Below are 20,228 nucleotides of genomic sequence, written 5' to 3'. Positions count from 1 at the left end.
CAATAGGTAGAAGAGCTATGGAGTCAGTCAGTTTTGATCAGATGCATCACGAGAAAAGAGTAAGAATCGAGATTGTTCTCAATCAAGAAAAGACACTGAATGTTGATCACATAAAACCGTTATGCCCAATGTGTTCTCACAAATATAACACCGAGTATCATAGTTCACGGTCAGCAGTGACTCAGTTGAACAAACATTTGACTAGTATTGGGAAATACAACTCGGCTACCCAACACTACCATGATGAATAGAAGTACTCGAGTTATCGTACTAACTAGGAATTCCCAAAATAGGCAGTTAGAACTAGATGAACACCAATGAACGTGTAGGATTATGGTATTATATGATATTAGTACGGCTCTAATAATAGACCTAGCCCTAAAACTTCAGATTTGTCGTGATATAACTGCCTAATCTATAAGATCTTACGTGGAAGTCGCATTATTATGTACACCAAGTCATTTCATACTAAAAATCACCAATATATGATGGTGAACAAGCTTGGGTTATAGTCCTGAAGGCTCTCGGTCATGCATCAACACCAAATCACGGGTGAGTACGTCGTGCTTCACCCCTCCTACAACCGCCATCCCAGCTTATATTTATCACTTCTCGATCTATCGATATTCCTCGCTTCTGAATTGTGATTTCACTGGGTTGGCAAGTTTGGATTATAAAAGCTGTTACTGGTTAAGGTGTTGTGAAACTCCAAATAACTGTGGTATCTTTAGTCAAATAATTGGATGAGTTCATTCATGGCCTGCCAAATTAATGTAGTTTTTCGTGCCAAATACAAAGTCACCCATTATTCGCAGTAAACGGTTGAGACAAGCAAGCAACGTTTATCAGTTTGGGATGCAGACAGTCAGCTAAAAATTTTAAAACTATTCGGCAAATGCAATTTCTCTGTATTTGCAACCAAATTCAAATGAGGTCATGTAAATCGGTAATTTGCTTCATGTATGTACCGTGTTCGTTACTCGCTGAAGCATATAAATCATAATTTATGTAGTGCGAATTAACACAGAGTATTGAATCACCATTTACATCATATGATAATCAAGTTTTAAACCTTAGTGTATGCAAAGGATAGCATACAAAAGTCCAATACACTAATTTCTGAGATTCTTATACCACCTAATGAAATCAAAATAATGGGTCAGCACTAACCATGGTTTGTAGCAATAACCGTAAGTCGCTGATACCTGTGCACAAGTTGTGCTAATATCTTTTATGACGGGCAGTGATAAGTTGTGTACTTTCATGCTATCTAAAGTTTCTTAATCAACTCCCATTAACGGAAAACCTGATATTTTCAGGTCTCAAAACAGCACATAATGCTGTGTATCTATTATTCCCGCATAATTAGGTTCTCGACATCTGAACTTCATTGGTGCATGATATCAAAGCATCCCATTTTCATCACAAAATTACTTAAAATGCGAAAATATTTTCTCCGTGACTGACTTCATTACTGACCAAGTTGTTTCAAATTTTCAAGATATGAGGCAATTATTATATATTTCCATATCAAAGATAATCTAAACGACCCCAGAGACAAACACCCTAGGGTTGATGTCTTGTTTGTTTATTTCAATAAATGCAAAGTAGCGCCTTTTCAAGTTCTGTTTTTGTTTTCGAATATCGTTTAACCTGTATATAGGTAAAGAGACAAACAGGAAGTGTGGTGTTTTCAGACATTTGCACATAAAGTTTTTGTGGAAAAAAGTATACAAATGTTATTAAATAGCTCCATAGCTGAAGAGAAAGCTTCAACTATATGAAGATGAGAACAATCGTTTAGGGTTGATAAAGACTTTTAAAATAAGTAAAAATCTTTATGTACGAATTATTCGGTTTTCCACGAACTGTTATCAACGTTAATGCAAAAGTGAGCTTCGCACTAAAGTCAATTCAATCTTCCTATTTTGGGGATAATTTCGTCCGTTTTGTGAAAATTTTAGGGAAGCCACAATAGAAAACTTCGAGGAAATGACATAAAACCTCCGAAATTCTACCAGGTTTGTGGAACACATTTTAAGGAAAACTGTCATACTCCCCACGACTTTGAGGAAAACTTCTAAGTTCTCCAAAGGTTCCCCAAGATAAGGAGATTAGGCGGTTATTTCGTCCATATACTTTACTTCTGCTGAAATACTTAATTAGAAATAATTCGAACTTTGTTTCCTAGCAGATGGTATTTTGGTTTCTAACTCACAACAACGCACGACTTAAAAAATAAGTATGTTAACCCAACCAATTCTTTACTTCCTTAGTGGTTAATCGTTCGAAAAAATATTAAGATTTATTTAACGTGTAGAAATTTAAAGTAAAATTGTGATGGTAGTTCGCAGTTAAAATGAGAGACATTTCTTGACTCGTAAGAAATACCCGGCAGTTCAATGAAGTTAAATGGGGAAGTTAAGAGTAAAACCATCAAACGTGTACCTAGTTTTTACTCAGGAGTCGTTTCTGAGTTCAGTATTTGTTGTGCAGAAATAATAAACTCAGTCTTGTTCGAAGCTTTCTACTAGCTTACGACATTTAGCATCTGATTTGGTTACATGATGTCATGTCAATAAGGAACGCTATTCAAACTTTTAGATGAGTGTCCCTTAAGAATCGCTGTGTACATGTGATCCTTTTTAAGAAAACATTTTGATTTATTTCCTCCGTCTGTTTACAAGGACACTCAATTAAAGGTAAATGAAATTTACATCTATTAAGGTTATTCACTGTGGCACATTTCACTGCTTGATCAGTCAACACACTAATTAATAAGTTTTTCAAACGCTGAAATTTGATTCAACCAAGAAAAAGTATATCCTTTGGCTTGTAAATAGGTTTTGTAAGTTTAAAGCTGTCGGTATACGGTTTTGTGAATACTCTTCAAAATTTAAACGAACGCTTTAACATAATTTTGACATCAAATTTACAGTTGGTATCAGATGTAAAAGTTATATTTGAAAAACTCGGAGATTAAAATTTAAATGCTTTGACTAACATTCTAGACACAGGATGTTTAGGAAAATTGTCAAAATTATCGAAGATAGATTAACTTTGAGTCAAGTTTGCATCAAATTGGGCTCTTTTGTGCATAATAGGAATATTGCTCATTTGATATGAATTTTGTTCAGAATGCAACACTTTTAGGCGTATGTATATATGCGTACTGTTTTGTTGATGAGTTAGTGAGTCCCTTAGACATGCTAATCGTTTTGCTTGTTAAAAAACCAACATTATACATAGATAAATCGCGCTTATTGAGTAATATTTTAATGAAAACAGTAAGTTTTGATGTCAATTTTATAATAAGCCAGGATTAATTTGAGAATAGAATTGATTAAACAGTCAATTAAGTGTTCTTATTTGTGTAAGCTAAGTGAAAGGCTCTATAAATGCGAGCAGATGTTTAGTATCTTGGTTCATCTGTAAATCAACAGTCGCCATAGTTTAGCCAAGTGTTTTTCATCGCTTTTATCCTGACTGTTTTGACTGACTTATATTTACAAAGCTCCATCTGTTAATCTTTCTTTTCGAGCATTAAAACCGAGTGTTTATTTAAAGCACGTCAACTTAGCTTATTTTTCACGTAAATTATGTGTATGTGTTGAGTAGGTTTTCGAACATCCCTAAAATTAGTTTGAATATGTTTAGTGAAATTATCATCTCATATTGTGATATTATAATTTTTTGTTGTTATTGATGTTTTTAGGTTCCTCTTACATTGCTTACCTGTTGATATTCAGGAATATACTTACTTTCAATATAAACAACATCTAACGTATACTTCATAGCATTAATAAATGTTCTTATCACGACTAGAGCAAACTTACCTTAGGCGTTCTAATAATCCAAGCTCTAGAAAAGGACTTGCGTCTCTGCGATGCGCAAGAGCATATTCCGTTGCAATGGATCCTGAATGGATGGAACTGGCTAAGAAGGAATTGAAAGGCAAGGATCCAGAAACTCTGGTGCATGAAAACTATGAGGTGCGACAGCTTTTACATTTTAAATCTGTAATCTTCTAGGGTATCAACTATAAACCACTTTATTCAAATGAAGATATAGCTGGACTAGTGAAAGAGTTTCCGGGAAAATTCCCATTTACTCGAGGTCCGTATGCTACTATGTATACTCAGAAACCTTGGACTATCAGACAAGTAACATTTTTAATTTTTAATATAATCGTCTATACAAGTATGCAGGATTTTCAACTGTGGAAGAAAGCAATAAATTCTATAAAGATAACATTAAGGCTGGGGTTCAAGGTCTTAGTGTTGCCTTTGATTTAGCTACACATAGAGGTTTGTTGGCTCACACTATATGATGGGTTTTCCCCGAAGGTTATGATTCAGATAATCCTCGTGTGCATGGTGATGTTGGCATGGCAGGTGTTGCTATTGATACCGTCAATGATATGGTTAGATTATTCGATGGCATTCCTTTAAACAAGATTAGTACGTCAATGACTATGAATGGTGCTGTGCTTCCTGTATTGGCTTTTTTCATTGTTGCAGCAGAAGAACAGGTAATTTATGTTGTTTTGTTTTATGTCTACACTTTGAACTATCTTGTATTATATTGCACTTATTGACGCTTGTATAAATAAAGCAAAACTGCAAAATATCTTTACCCCTTGGTTCATGAATACTTTGGGCCGTCTAATATAAATCAATCATTTATGTACACATCAACTAAATTCGTATAACACTGCTGACTTCAATGATCTGAGTTCAGTTAATTTTTACAGTAAAGTTTACGTAGATGTAATGTTGCACCTAGAACACTTAATTTTTGTGAAGATTATTGATAAAACAGTACATTTAATAAATGTAACCCAACAAACAAGCATACACTCATACCAAACTTGATCAACACATTATTTGTGAAGGATATGGATTTTACTGATTGTCCAAACCGAAGTTAGTGATCTAGATTGTAACCAGCAGTCCAGTGAGTGAAAGCCATAAATTACCCACTGATCAATCAATCCTAACTCCAGGTGGTTATGAGACTAAGTCAATGCAATTCGTTTAAGCACAATAAAAAAAACAAGAAAAGCTAATTTACAATGATCATAACATTACTGACAGTCGTGGGAAACTGAAAACTTCAGGAATGATTAGGAAAAATTAATAGACCAGTGATTGTATTGCAAAATTATACTATGGTTGAAACTTAGATTAAGCTAAATAATATTTTAATCGATTTCATAGTTATATCACTGTTATGACCTATTATTCGCTACACGATTCAAAAATATCAAAGCAGTATTAAATAAAAACTTAACGCAATTAGTTAAAGCACGCGATTACCCTTCTATATTGTGTACCTAATATTATTGGTGCAATTCTCAACTATGAAAAAGAAAAAAGGAAGATTAGCCTGGTTTGTGACTACAAAAACCTATTTTGAGGAAAAATACCGCTCTATATGAACTGATTTTCTCTTCAGCTATCGTTGTTTACAATTAAACACTTATGACTTAGACGAATCTCATACTGAAAAATATCAAAACTCAGTGAGGACAATGGAGCTTACCAGAATACAATATAAAGACATACTGAAATAATTAATTACTGGAGTCGTTAAAATATAGTCAACTTAAAACTAAACGATTATGATGTTTAATCGATCAATAATCGTTTTTTTATCACTCCCTATCAATCATCTAACTTCGAACTCATCCACACTTATGTCAAATCTTATGCTGATTATGCTTAACTGACTGACATATAACTTAAAACTTACGATCAATTGCGATTATTCCAGCCTTTCTACGCAACACAGACATACAATCAATGCCATCACAGACTGATGGTATTTCTTGATGCGATCACTCATAATCTTATTTGAACTCGCCTGTGGGGAGTCTGCTGGGTATAATCAATCTATATTCCGACCTTCTGAGTCGATGAAGGTTTACAATCTTACCGGCTTTTTACGTGGACCTAGTACTCCACGCTCAACACAGGGCGAACTTCTGCTACTTATATTAAATTTTTTAGAGGCAGAGGGATATCTCGATTTCGCTATCATTGAATGAAGTCAATAAAATATAAATAAGGATCTATCTTCTGTTCAACCAGCTCGTCAATCATCAGTCTACCAGGACTAACAACATCCCAAAGACAAGTGGTGTAATATGCGGGTTTAGTTACTTAATTTTCCATTGTAAAGCTATAGAAAAATACGAATTTATCGAGTTTATTTCAATGGTTCGTACAGTCTCTCGGCGTATTCGAAAGACTGCATTTTGCAAGCGCTTCCGCTAGACGATTTCATGTTTTCCACATAGTATTTATCAAAAAGATATTTTCTGTGTAAGAGATCAATTCCTGAAGTCAGACAAGAAAATCCATACTTAATTCATATCCTTAAAAAAACTGAATAGTGATGGGGAAAGTTGACAAACTGAACAAACACCATCTTAAATAATCATTCACTGTAATATCTAATCAAATAACACAACTAATTCAAATGATTTCACGCTCAGCTTCCAAACTCTAGTTGATATATTAGTTGTCCCAATTTATAATTTCTAAACCACCTTAATGGTTAGTCCATGTAAACTTTTTGCTGTCACTTTAAGTTTAGCATAACCTTCTTTACCATGTTTAGAGTTGGTGTTCTATTATCAATTCATTGTGCAGGATGCTGATGAAAATTAATTGTTAGTTATTTATGAAGTTGACTAAAATATTTTGCTCATTACTAAGGCCATGTATTTAATGAAAGAATCATTGTTCCCCTTAGCCTAGCATAACTAATAGATTGTTATAATCACTTGCTACGATGAATACATCTGAGCTCTTAGCTCTTTGAAAGAGACTACATAACCTACTTCTTGAACTTAGGGTCAATAACCATGAAGTCTCAACTACTAACATCATTTCAGCTGGGTGGTCTAAATTATTAAAATTGATACATCTTCACTCTTCATTACTGTAAGAGTAGACGGATTAAGGCTAGCAGTGGAATCAAGATCGCATATTTTGTCCCATTTGGGACAAGTCATCTAAATGTACTTTTAACCCAGTGTTAATATTTGCATTTTAACCTGTACCAAGTAGCTTTCACTTCAAACGCCGATGCATTATTTATGGTGGTATAAAGTTATCCATTGAACAAGTCAGTGGCTATTTGAACTTAGTAACTCAGTAGATAACAGGTTGGAGTTTGAAACAAAAGGTACTTGGATTTGGATCGCAATATAAAATTTAATAGTGGGATCCATGTATATCCATCTGAAAAGTTGCAAATAGGGAGAAACATGCTTCCTGTCGGCCACAATCCGTCAATCCCAAAAAAATTTACAACAAAATGGCCATATTGTGGCAATTCTCACGAGATGCACTTATCTAGACGAAGATTGATAATATTTCACTATCAACAACGGGATAATTTAATCGCTCATTATTAGTGATATCTACCGTAAGACCTCTTTTCTACGCATTGTAATAATCAAGAGTATAAAATCTTAACGTATTTAGACTGAATAGCAATGTACTAATCATAAACATTTTCGTTATCTTTTGTTTTTAATTCATTCTACCTTTTTGATTATATTAGAGGGAAACTAGTTAAATTAACAACATTTCTTAATAGTAATTTAACGTTACAAAAAGATTTTGTTTTTATTGATGTGGATGTCCCCATAAAATTTCTTAAATTTGTATCAGTAATTTTTAGTAATTATGAATTACTGCTAGTAACGCAGTCTAGGATGCGCTTTTCATCGTATCTGATACTCGTTAGTTGAATACATCTGCCACATTCCGGTATTGATATTCACGCCGGGACTCAAAATTAATGTCTTTTGCTTGAAATATCAATTAGTAATTAACAATAACATAGAAGTGATCTGCTTAGAATGCGCATATACCAACAGCAACTAAGCATATATATATATATATATATATATATATATATATATATATATATATATATATATATATATATATATATATATATATATATTAGTAAACTATTTTTATTTTTGGTAAAACCATTATTCTTATTATCTCTTTATAGGGTGCAAAACAATCGGAATTAACGGGAACTATTCAAAATGATATATTGAAAGAATTTATGGTTAGAAATACGTATATTTTTCCACCGAAACCATCAATGAGAATTATTAGTGATATATTTGCTTATACAGCCAAAGTAAGCATGCATTCATTCTCCATTTTAATCTATTTCATCTCTTATTTTCTTATAATATATTGCGAAAAGTTTTCAGTGATCTTTCTTACGATTTCTTAAAAGACATATATATATATATATTCTCTTATGGGTCATATATGCAACTGACCTACATATTTAGGACATTATTAATCCAGAAAGTTTTAAAAATTACTTTCTGAAGTATTTAAAGAAAATAGGATTGTTTGATGCTCAGCATCATTTATGGCACTAATGGAATGCTTAAATGCCAATCAAACATTATGTTTCACTTTTTTACAATTATGATGGATAATGTAACTGATTTGGAAGTATTCTCACAGTGTGTTACTTGTTTATGAAGATAACAGCTGAATAAGAGATCTTAAGGTTAGATTGTACATGTAATCATTGGAAATGACTAATTAGCTATTCATAGCTGATTCTTGTAAATGTCGGTGATAAATCTTCTGACTGAACGCTTGAATCGGTTTCCTAAGCTCTTCTAATAACACGACAACGTGAACACAAGAGAAAAGGCGCGTAATATGAAAAGAATGCTTTACACCAAGGTTAGTTAATGTACAGAAAATCTAGGGTATTTATAGTGTTTCAGATGGTCTTGGGCTTCTGGAAAGTTCTGAAACCCTGCTAAACATAGTAGCAGGATAATTAATCGTCCAATCAAAAATGTGGCATGTGACTTCACTTTCCAGATGGTTCTGAGAAGCTTCTATTCGGTGCCGATTGAATAAGATGTTTCTCGAAGCTTCCAGGGCCCTTTTGGTCTTTTTTCGAATTTTTTGGGTCTCCTCAACAGCTGGTAAATAGATATCAGAACCAATAAATTTTGAAGTGATTCTTACAAATCATGAAGTTAGAAATTCCAAAATCAAATATCTTTATTTAACCATCTTCATTAAAACCAATATATCAAGTTTTGACTAATATATTTTAAGAAGGGTAGGGGTCCAAATTGAGGTTATATATTCATAAAATAACTGACTAACTAATTAATCTCATGAAATAACATGTTTATCAATTACCTCTTGTGTTTTTGCTTTTGTTTTTACTCTTAATCAATTCTCATATTATTCATAGAATATGCCCAAATTTAATTCAATCTCCATTTCTGGCTATCATATGCAAGAAGCCGGTGCAAGCGCTGTCTTAGAAATGGCTTATACTATCGCTGATGGTATTGACTATTGCCGATTAGGTGTTAATCATGCTGGTTTAAATATCGATGCTTTTGCTCCACGTCTGTCATTCTTCTGGGGTATTGGAATGAATTTTCATATGGTTAGTTATTAGTTGTATAACTAAATAATAAACAAACCTTCGTTTGTTTTCTCCCACTGTTGGCCGAATCAGTATGTTTTTCTTTCAATTGATCCATATTTTTCTACATATTTCATGTAGCTTGACCATTGCCTTAAAAATAAATGTAGACATGTTAATCTGAGGAGTCTGAAACTAGAACGTGAACTCAAATTCAATTTATTCTTACTTTTAACTTGTGTTTTTAGCATAAATAATTAAAGGCAAACAGGAATTACGGTTCTTGTAAGCTTATGCATGTTGCATTTATTGGTTAAGACATACACCCATCTGTTGAGATCACGAACAGATTAAAGTCAGGGATTAATTGAAAACTAGAAAGCACTGAATAACTACTGATTTATCATATGTTCACTAGTGACTAATTTCGAGAAGTAATTGCCAGAAGTTTGGTGAGAGACCATTACCGGTAGAGTTTGACCATTTCAGGTGTGAGACAGCTGCCCACCAAACTCATTCAAAGATGTTTGCACAAAATTAGAAACTGATTGGAATTAAAGATGTAAATCATTGGGCGGTGACTCAGTAGTCTAAATTTTAAGCTATCACCATGTGACCTGGATGTTTTAGATCCGACCACCAACGGGTCGATGAACGCCCGCTGCTAGGTAGTCTCATTATAAGACAAAGCACGTTTCCATTGCTTCCTGGCTTTTAGTAATTTTCTAGTTTAGGTTGCTTCGTGAGCTGAAAAAGCATTAAATGAGCTTGACAAACCTACATGTTGATATACTCATCTAACTGACCGAACCTCACTAAGAGAGTGAAACTGTGTTTGAAACACTGACTTATTACTAAAAGTTTGATTTAAATACTTGGATAAACATATTTAACATAATCTACGTTACTTTCTAAAGTCTACAATGACCGTACTTCTGTAAATAATGCTGCTAACTAGGCCAACTTGATTGCGGAATGTGTTAAGATTGTGTTGACTTTGAATGCTCTACGTATTTATAGTTATACGTCTAAATAGAAAAAAACATCTGCGAATTTATGTAGCTTTAATGATTTGTCTTACTTCACTGGAAAATCATAATTATCTCTGTATTGATCAGAGTCATTTCTTACTTACTAACTCACGTATTGGAAATTCTTAGATAGAACTTTTGCATCATCTTACATTAAAGTGTAACTAATGCATCCGTGTCCGTTCATTACGTTATCGGTTATATTTGTTGTTGATTTAATTACAAATAAAAATATCTCGTCATTGATGATAAATATGTAAAAATGGGTGCATCCATAAACGTGACACTAGTTTGAGCGTCATCATTCAATGTCTCAAATCCAATAGTTTCAGTTGTTTTGCAGATATCACCTACATAATTTATAATTTCTGTATAAACTATTCATACCAACTCTTGGAAATTTTCTGAATTAAGATGAACCAGTCAAAAAGAATTTTGTTTTCAATGTAATTATAGTTTTATAGCCAATGTAAAATAAACAAATATACATCTAAAAAAGGTTGGAAAATGTTTCCAAGCATTGAAAGACTCATGTCATAACTCAAAGGATAATAAAAAATAACCAGCTGAAAATAGATTATGGATGAGAAATAATTGTTTACTTGATTAATGTTAAGAAAAAGTTTCTGTGGGTATGGAGAGACCATCAATTATGAACTGATAACATATTAAGAATAGTGAATCATACAACAGTAGTAAGTGAGTTATTCAATAACATGATAAAAGTAATATTATATATATATTAATAGTTGAGATCATGAGTCAATTGAAGCCAGACCACCATGGAAAACCTGGGAGCACTGAACGACCGTTTCGCCCTATTATGTGCGTCCACAGCATTGCTGAGGTGTCCCACAATCGGACGAAACAGCCGTCCAGTGCTCCCAGGTTTTCAATGGTGGTCTAACTATTCATCGATCCATAATCTCAACCAAAAGCTCAGCAGTCTCCACAACCCCCTACTGATAATTCGTTTTTAAACAGAAATTTACAAGATCAATATAGCTTACTGAGCAGTTTTACCGTAGATAAGAAGTATTTCATGAATATCCATATTTAAATATTTATAATTTTCCTGTTAGTGAATGTAACTGAATTAAACACTTTCTATGATATGATTCTCTCATATTACTATCGTGTGATAAAAATTGCTGTATTCACTAACCATATGTTTGATTACTACTAGCAAAATGTACCCAACATTCCAACAAATTCTTCTTTCTTATTATTAATAATGATGCTTAACAAGTTCTTAACAATAATTGCCGTTTATCTTCATCTACAAACGTTTTCAATCGGTTCCGCTCCTATGAGAGTTTTTTCCCATCGCAGAATATATTCCACGTGTGAATTCCAATGTAATTGGCTTCTATTTCTCCAAAAGGCAAACTATGAAGTTTTTCAGTAGTTAAATACATAATGTATGACAACAAGATTTTTGTATTTTTTGTTCAGATGAAATTAAACTTTAGTTTATAACACGAAGAAGGTGAAAATACACGTAAAATTGGAGTAATGTGGAGTTAAATCTTAATTCCTATTATTATTATCATCATCAGAAGTTCAAAATAGTAATTTTAATACATTTTAATTCTCTTGGTAGTTTATCATATATTTTGTCCATATAACTATTCCTGTAATGAATTTCCTTTCTTTCTTTCCCTAACTACCTACCCTTTCTGATATATTTTATGGGCTGAAAAATATCACACGTAATATTTTAGGAGATTGCTAAAATGAGAGCCGCACGACGAGTTTGGGCGAAATTAATAAAGGAGAAATTTCAAGCGGAATCACCTAAATCTTTGCTACTTCGTGCTCATTGTCAAACCTCTGGATGGTCATTAACAGAACAGGTCAGTTTTTTTATTGTTGTCATTGTTTTCGTCTCGAGATTTAGGTGGAGGTGCGGTATTCATCAGTATGATATGCAAATTATGTTACAGGAACAATGCCGTAGTACTGGAATTAACGGATAGAGGCTACGTTTAAGTAGAAAGAACAAGCACAGGTGATAATACATTCGACATCGTCTTGATACTGATCAGCAGTCAGACTGATTTTGCCTATTGTTTCAATGATGATAGTTTTTAGGATTTATATTGTCCATCAGCCTTAAAACTAACTAATAAAACTTGAAGATTTATGTAAATATTTCTAAAATTTAGTAGCGTGGCCACTGAATCAAGACAAAGCGTCATTCCTTGAGAACCTTGAGTGTTAGATTGACCCATGTAGGTACAGACAGACTATCCGGTTATGGAACTCACAATATGATGAATCGATGGCTAGATACTTTAAGTGACATGACTCAGAATTAGTCACAAAGTGTCAGATGTATTCACTTTTATTTTAACTTAGATTTTCAGTTCCAGAATTTCTCCATACATACCTTCTCATTCTGTGTCCTTGAACCACTTTCTCAATGTTTGATCTATTCTATTATCATTTATACTATATTATACCGACTCTTTTGCTAATCATTGTGTTAATTTCATCTCGCCATCCCTATGTGATGTGTGATCTTGAACTAATCTATATATATTACAGGCTATGCGTTGATTATGACCGTCAAAATGAGTGTGGTATTTTTACATGAATATTTTCTTTCTTTTCCATGTTTTTTTCATTATTTCTTTTATATTTTTAGGATCCGTACAATAATATTATTCGTACTACTATCGAAGCAATGGCTGCTGTATTCGGTGGATGTCAATCATTGCATACAAATTCATTTGATGAAGCACTTGGACTGCCAACAAAATTTTCTGCACGTATTGCTCGTAATACACAAATTATTATTCAAGAGGAAACAATGATTACTAAAGTTGCTGATCCATGGGCTGGTTCATTTATGATGGAAAAGTTGACAGCAGAATTAGAAGCAGCTGCTTTAAAAGAAATTGAAGAAGTGATTTTTCTAATTAATTTTCTTAGAAAAGTTTTTTAATACTAACCTTTTTGCCATTTACATCATGAGCTTACTCTAGTTAGGCACTCATTGGAAACCAGGAAATATCAGACAGTTATTCTGTCCCAGTGTGGGTTTCCTCAACGTGATCCCACTGGCGATCGAATCCAAAACTTTGAGATTTAGACTTGAGTTCTTCATCTTCTGACCACTGATACAGTATCAGTGATATATCACAACCATCTTCTAATTTCACTGGTGGATTAATGTTTTACATTCGATGTGGCTGAAATCCACTGGTCGTGGCGTTTTGTTAGCACCATGGGAAATTATCACTGAAAACTTATCTTTATTAATAGTATAATTATTGTCATTTATTACTCTAAGGATTTGTGGAGACTGTTGGATTCCATAATTTACATCACGAACTGAGTGTAGTTAGACGATGACATGTTCCCAACAACAATCAACCGATTATTATTATCTTAGTCATTACCGAATGTTAATTTTACATTTTTACTTCTTCATAGATTGAACATATGGGTGGAATGGCTAAAGCTATTGAATCCGGTATTCCAAAATTACGTATTGAAGAGTGTGCAGCTAAACGACAAGCGGCTATCGATTCCTGTCAAGGTTATTACTTATTTTTATTTATTATTTCTATAATGACTAATGTAATCCTAACTAATCCGTTTTTCATATAAGATCATTTCTTTTAAATCTCAAATTCATGTTTTAAAAGAGGGAACTTCTGAACGACTGTATTTATATGTGTATGTATTATTGACGAACCTATACCTGTTATATACAAGTTACTTATTCAGTCATAAGTAGCATAGAACCTTGGACATATTTGTATCGGTTCAAGTTGTCACATTATATCAACACAAGTCCAACAGTATTAGAACTAATAACAAAATCAGTAGTAGTAGAAACTAATCAAATATAGTCAATATCATTTGAGAAAAAAAGAATAAGTCCATAGAGTAAAAACCATAAGAGTATTTTCAAACTTAAGGTATAAAGGAAAATGAATCGCAGTTTAAAATTCCTCATAGACTATTCAAAAATGAAGAATATTTGATCGAACAATTGTTTTCAATAACTTCATCATCAGGCTCTACAGTTATAAGTCCATAATTATGATATTTTACTAAGGCCAAAATAAGGCAAGTGTTAATCAATTTGACAATGTTATATTAAAAATGGTGAACGTCTGCATCTGTTACGATATATATACTTCAAAATTGTATTATACGCAAATTAGAAACGTCAGAATGATTTGAAGTAAAGTGTCCAGTCACAATAAGCAGAATAGTATTATAACAAAAATGAAAATTATGAGGAGTTTTGTGGAGATTTTAGAAATTTCGCTGATTGAAATCATGAGTCAATTGATGCTAGACCACCATGGAAAACCTGGAAGCACTGGACGGCCGTTTCATCCTAGTATGCGACTCCTCAGCAGTGTGCATCCACGATCCCGCACCCCGCGAGGTTCTAACCCAGGACCTATGAGTCTCGCGCCAGACGCTTAACCAACTAGACCACTGAGCCGGCATCCAACAGTGTTAATGTCTAACTTCAACCGATCCACGAAGTTGCGCCACCGTACACCATTATCCGGTGAGGACTTTATCCTTGCGTGTTCGTAAACATGTACCAGCATGGTTGGGAAAAGGAGTTACTAAATCGATTAACAGAACCATTCTTTCTCACTTGGTAGATACTGAACATCATATCAAAATAGAGGAAGCTTTCTCTGTTTTATATTAAGTTCCAAAATAGCTACCTCATGGAGCTAGATTACGATTGCTCTGGATCAACTCCAGAAAACCAAATTTATGTATCCAGAAAAAGTATATCCAGCCTCTATGTTTACCTTGGCCCACGACTGGATCACCGGATACCTAAACTAAATATTACAAACATCTTACCCTCTCTTTTTTTATTACTTCTATCTTAATCTTTACATCCATCATTCCCAATTCGTCTATCGTAATTACTTTGATACCCCCCCTTTATTACATATTATATTCACACAGCAATATTATTATTATTATCGATTTGCTAGAGAAGAAATGAGCGAATTCATCATATACTTATGACACGTACAATTATTTCTTGCTTTTTATTTTATTAGTAACCTCATTTTATATTCCTCATACATTTTGTTAAACTCGGGACGGTTATTAATGTATATACATTATTTTTATGACCTACCAATACTACTGTCTTATTTTGCGTTTACTTGAACATTCAGTCGAATACTGAACAGTAATGTATTCAGTGTTTGTTTATCAGTTTGTCTAGACATGTATACTTGTTCTCTTCAAGTTTTGAATTCTCTTCGGTTATGGCTGAAGTAAATTCTTATGTAAAACCTTATATCTGACTATTTGATATCACGTTATGATTAGTAATCGATATGAAAGTGGGCTTAGTTCAAGAATGTATACGAATTTATTCAACATCTCATATACAATTGAAGTCAGTTTGTTCTCAGAAAAATATTTCATACCTTCTTTCTCTCCATCTCTTTTTTTAAATCTTTTCTGCTTTTTGCTCTTTTAACCTCAGAACATAGTCTGGAAAAAGATCTTATGTGGAGGAATATTTTGACAACTGACAAATAAATGAAAAGATGAGGTAGAATTATGCAAACTAGCACCTATACATCACACTTTAATAATCTTACATCATAATTCAAATTATTTGTGAAGTACGAATTTTTGTACTTGTCTTTGAATCATTCGATTTATTTGTAGTATAGCTGTAACATAGCCATTTAAATTATAGTAGATGGGGCTAGCTGGAAGTTAAGATGGATGAAGATCATCAATCTGTTGGAGAAGTAGAACTTTTAAAACTAGTCTATGGAGAATTAATATGAATATTTTTACTACACATTTATTCAGTATTTGGTTTATTATATTTTTATGTTGTTATAATTGTAAGCCTTCGTTTCGCTTACTAACTGTTGATATGTATATATAAGCGGTTTCAATTAATTATACGCCTATTGCTCAGTTTTATATCACATATGACCTAGTTATGTATAAATTGTTGTGTTTTTTTTAATGATGCGTTATAGTCATGTAATCGTTGTGTAATCTTATGAGTTTTCGACTCGAGACGACAATATAGTAGTAGAGGGTTAATCTTCTTGGTGTTTTGCTGTTCTGACTGACTAATGAGTATAAAAGGAGCTGTATGGACTAATAGGAATTAATATTTCTAGTGGTTGTCACAAATAATTTATAAAGTAAATTTTATACAATTAAATTGATTCTACAGGGTTCTAATAAACCGTTTCATTTAAATGTATATAATTTGGAGATGATTTATAGGACATTATCAAAATGAAACTATTTTTAGGGTATACAATAATGAACTTTAGTTATTTATTATTTGATGTTAATTCATATGAACAAATAAATTCCAAATTGTAATTGTTTAGTGGACAAAAACAAAACAGTCTTTCAACCAGTAATCAATAATAGAGACAGCTATATTGATATTGGTTCAATTTATTGATCTATATAAGTAATAAAAAGATAAACAACTACAAGGTTAAATTTCGTTTTTTGGAAAAACAATTGGTTCACTTCTGTGTTTTACTGTATATTCAGTGATTTACTCTACAGAGAAATTGTCGATTAATATCATAATATATCATTAGAAATAGTTTTGTCGAATTTGTTACAGCTCATTTCTTTTTAGTGATGTCCTCTAATAGCCGTGTGGAGTAGTGGCTCTGGGTTTAGAGAATTCAGCCTTCAGCTATTACGTCCCAGGTTTGAGCCCCGTATCAGTGGCCTGAAGGTGAAGTGCTCATTGTGAGACCATAGGTCGCGAGTTCAATTTTCGATTGGGTGGTGGTTGGATACTGCTGTAGAGTCCAAAACAGCTTTCCAATGCTTCCTAGTTTTCAATGGTTGTCTAAATTAAATCGATTCGTAATATCGATGGCATTCCGCAATCTCTACAAACCTCTGTACTGATAAGATTTATTGGTTCGATAATTCCTTCATCCTGTTTTATATCATATTTCAGTATTGCGAATAGTAACCATATTTTGCATATTTTCGACCTTTCTTTCTTCTAATCATCACAGAGGTTATTGTTGGTGTAAATAAATATAGATTGGAGAAAGAAGAACGTGTAGATGTACTCGTAGTAGACAATACTAAAGTTCGTGAATCCCAAATTGCAAAACTTAAAAAAGTTCGCGCTGAACGTGATCAATCGAAAGTAAGTTAAACAGTTGTTTAAGATTTCAAACTCTTTCAACACTGTCTGTCATTAACCACATTTAACTTCAACTCCTGTTAAAAGTTTGTAAATAGTTTCTACTTCCTGGTTTCCACGCTATAGATCGATTCTTCTTAAAGCATCTGAAACAGAAAACTGAGTTAGGGATGGTCTTGACGATCTGGGAGCGTAATCTTTTGGCTTATAGGACAACTGCTTGATACTGGTCATACGAGACCTTTGTGTGAGTAGCTTTAGATTTGCTAGCTATGTACTTTTTGGACGTTACCACTTGTGAAAGAAATCCATGGGCCAATGTGAGATGTGCTATTTTCATGGTTGACATTTCGTAACCTCTTTCTTCCCTTTTGAGGTAGCAGCATCGCAACATGCTCTATTTTTTTAAGTAAACCACATACTGGTATTACAACTCTGAACAGTTCATAGTATGATTTCTTCTTCGAATCCTCTTTCAAGTCGACCTGAGTGTTATGTTAGGACCTAAAGAAATGAGTATTCCAGTCAATATATTTCAATTGAGTCATAACTATATCCAAGCCCAACCATTACGTCAAGATTACAGCTATGGTCGATGTGTGGTGTAGTTATTTGAAAGGGTGCGCTTATATGTCAGGTTCTGAATGAACGGTTAAATCTCAGTTCAAAATTTCCATACCGATGGCCAGAACCCTTTAGGGAACAGTTTGACTGGTCTTCAACAACACTTCAGTTACCCACTATCTTCAAGCAATCTGGATAGCAAATTGATGTAAGTCTTCCACCTCTTTGTGAAACTGTAAAAGCTACCGACAATGTAAAGCGAGGGAGAGCAACAGGGCCTAATGTATTAATCTCATCTTACTGGTTTCGATAGCTGATCGTTCCAGTTTATAAGAAAGCACAAAAATCTTCATATGATAATCATAGAGGAATCAGTTTGACGAATGTAATGTCTAAAATATTAGTTTCAATAATACTTCGACGTACAACTAGAGCTCGTGAAGAAAAAACCTGTGAATAACAGTCTGTTTTTAGACCTTGACGTGTATGCACATATCAGATATTTGATTTGGTGAGCCAATCAAAAGAAGCCAAATGAGAAGGTCAACCGACGACAGTTTGAAGTGACTTGATGGACAAATACATATCATTGGCTAAGAAATAGATTGATTTTTTAAGGGGTAGAGATGTATATATAAAAATGAGAATTTGTGTGTTTACTTCGGTTGCCCAAAATACTTTTTCGTCCATTATTGTTTTCTCGCTCGAGTAGACATTTGGGGCGTTAGTGCGTAGCAGTGTCAGATTTCGGACACTGCCCATCATAACAATAAACACACTGCAACAGCTCATGTAACACAAGCATACTTTTCGAAGTCCGACAATAATTGTTTTCCTTGACCTTAGGGCGACGTTCGACTGTGTTGATCACAAGGTTCTGTAGCAGTGTCTGTCACTGAAAAATGTACCAAAAAGTACATTAACGTTGTACAGGCTCTCTAATCGAATATTACTGGTCGATTTAGAACGTATATTGAACATTCACCAGAATTGGTTACCTTAAGTGGTAATCATTAAGTTTGTCCACTCTCCTTATCTTTATTTAACATTTTCACAGACATCCTTTAATAGGTAACGCTCTCACCAACAGAATTTTCAGGGAGTGATTCTCCAGGAGATTCACTTATTCACTTAGGATATGTTGTTGATATAGTTCTGTTTTGTGACAACATTGACAGAATGCAGTCTTTTGACTATCTTAAGCAACAATACAAGCATATTTGGGATGCGATTCTCTCACCCAAAATGAGAATTTGAGCTTAAACATTTACCTCGATCAGCACCCGCTTTAATGATAGAATGTGAAGTAGTTGTGTGCATCGAACACTTCACTTATCTTCAGAGTCTCATCACACATGATGGTCTGGTGTCTGATCAAATCTAGACACTGATTCACAAAGATCGATTGACTTTTATCTACTGGAATCACTAGTTGCATGGACGACAGATCCGTCTTCCAATCAAACGACCAATTTACCATGCAGCATTTCACTCCATCCTATTTCATGTGTATGAAACATGTTCGTTAAGAATAGAGGATATTCATAGTTTACTGGTATTCGACCACAGGTTTTTTCGATACATGTTTCGTATATTTTGAGATCACTGAGTAAGGGGTGGTTGGGTTGAGGATAGGATACTAGATAAGTATGGTAGCATGAATGATGAGGTAGTAAATCTTTATCAAATGGTATTGTCGGGACATGTGTTGCCTATTCCCAACCACCGATAACCTCAACGGACGATGTTGTTTAGTGTAAGAGTAAGTTTGAAGGAGGCTATGGACAGGCCTTAACCAGTGATTAGAGACTTTGAATGATATGATTCAAAATCGTTTGGAATGATATTGGTGTATTCACCCTAAATCTTTCTCAGATTCCAGGCTTCTCAGTTCCTCAACTTGAACCGGTATACATACGTATGTGGTTTTACTCTACATTTGACTGATTGATACTCACTAGATAGAGTGTTAATTTTGTAACAGCTTATAAATTTTTTTAACAGAAGTAGTTTTGATA

General features: G+C 33.6%; 1 protein-coding gene across 2 annotated transcripts in view; it reads left to right on the top strand.

Moving 5' to 3' along the window:
• Positions 1-1,609: 1,609 nt before the first annotated feature.
• Positions 1,610-20,228, top strand: part of MS3_00009503 (uncharacterized protein) — a 31,413-nt gene continuing 12,794 nt past the window's right edge. The window contains exons 1-11 of one of the 2 annotated variants that reach the window (XM_051217886.1): positions 1,610-1,663; positions 3,716-3,992; positions 4,032-4,163; positions 4,202-4,307; positions 4,347-4,531; positions 8,038-8,172; positions 9,271-9,471; positions 12,206-12,337; positions 13,132-13,392; positions 13,923-14,028; positions 17,513-17,649. In XM_051217886.1, the coding sequence (XP_051064318.1) occupies positions 3,807-3,992; positions 4,032-4,163; positions 4,202-4,307; positions 4,347-4,531; positions 8,038-8,172; positions 9,271-9,471; positions 12,206-12,337; positions 13,132-13,392; positions 13,923-14,028; positions 17,513-17,649 (1,581 nt within the window). In that variant the 5' untranslated portion in view covers positions 1,610-1,663; positions 3,716-3,806. Of the gene's footprint in view, positions 1,664-3,715; positions 3,993-4,031; positions 4,164-4,201; positions 4,308-4,346; positions 4,532-8,037; positions 8,173-9,270; positions 9,472-12,094; positions 12,338-13,131; positions 13,393-13,922; positions 14,029-17,512; positions 17,650-20,228 lie in introns of those variants that run through there. The other variant, XM_051217887.1, reaches the window with a different exon arrangement.

This window comes from Schistosoma haematobium, chromosome 7 (assembly GCF_000699445.3).
Source record: "Schistosoma haematobium chromosome 7, whole genome shotgun sequence".
NCBI classification, from domain to species: domain Eukaryota; kingdom Metazoa; phylum Platyhelminthes; class Trematoda; order Strigeidida; family Schistosomatidae; genus Schistosoma; species Schistosoma haematobium.
The sequence above is the reverse complement of the archived record's forward strand: the minus strand, read 5'-3'. Positions and strand labels throughout refer to the sequence as shown.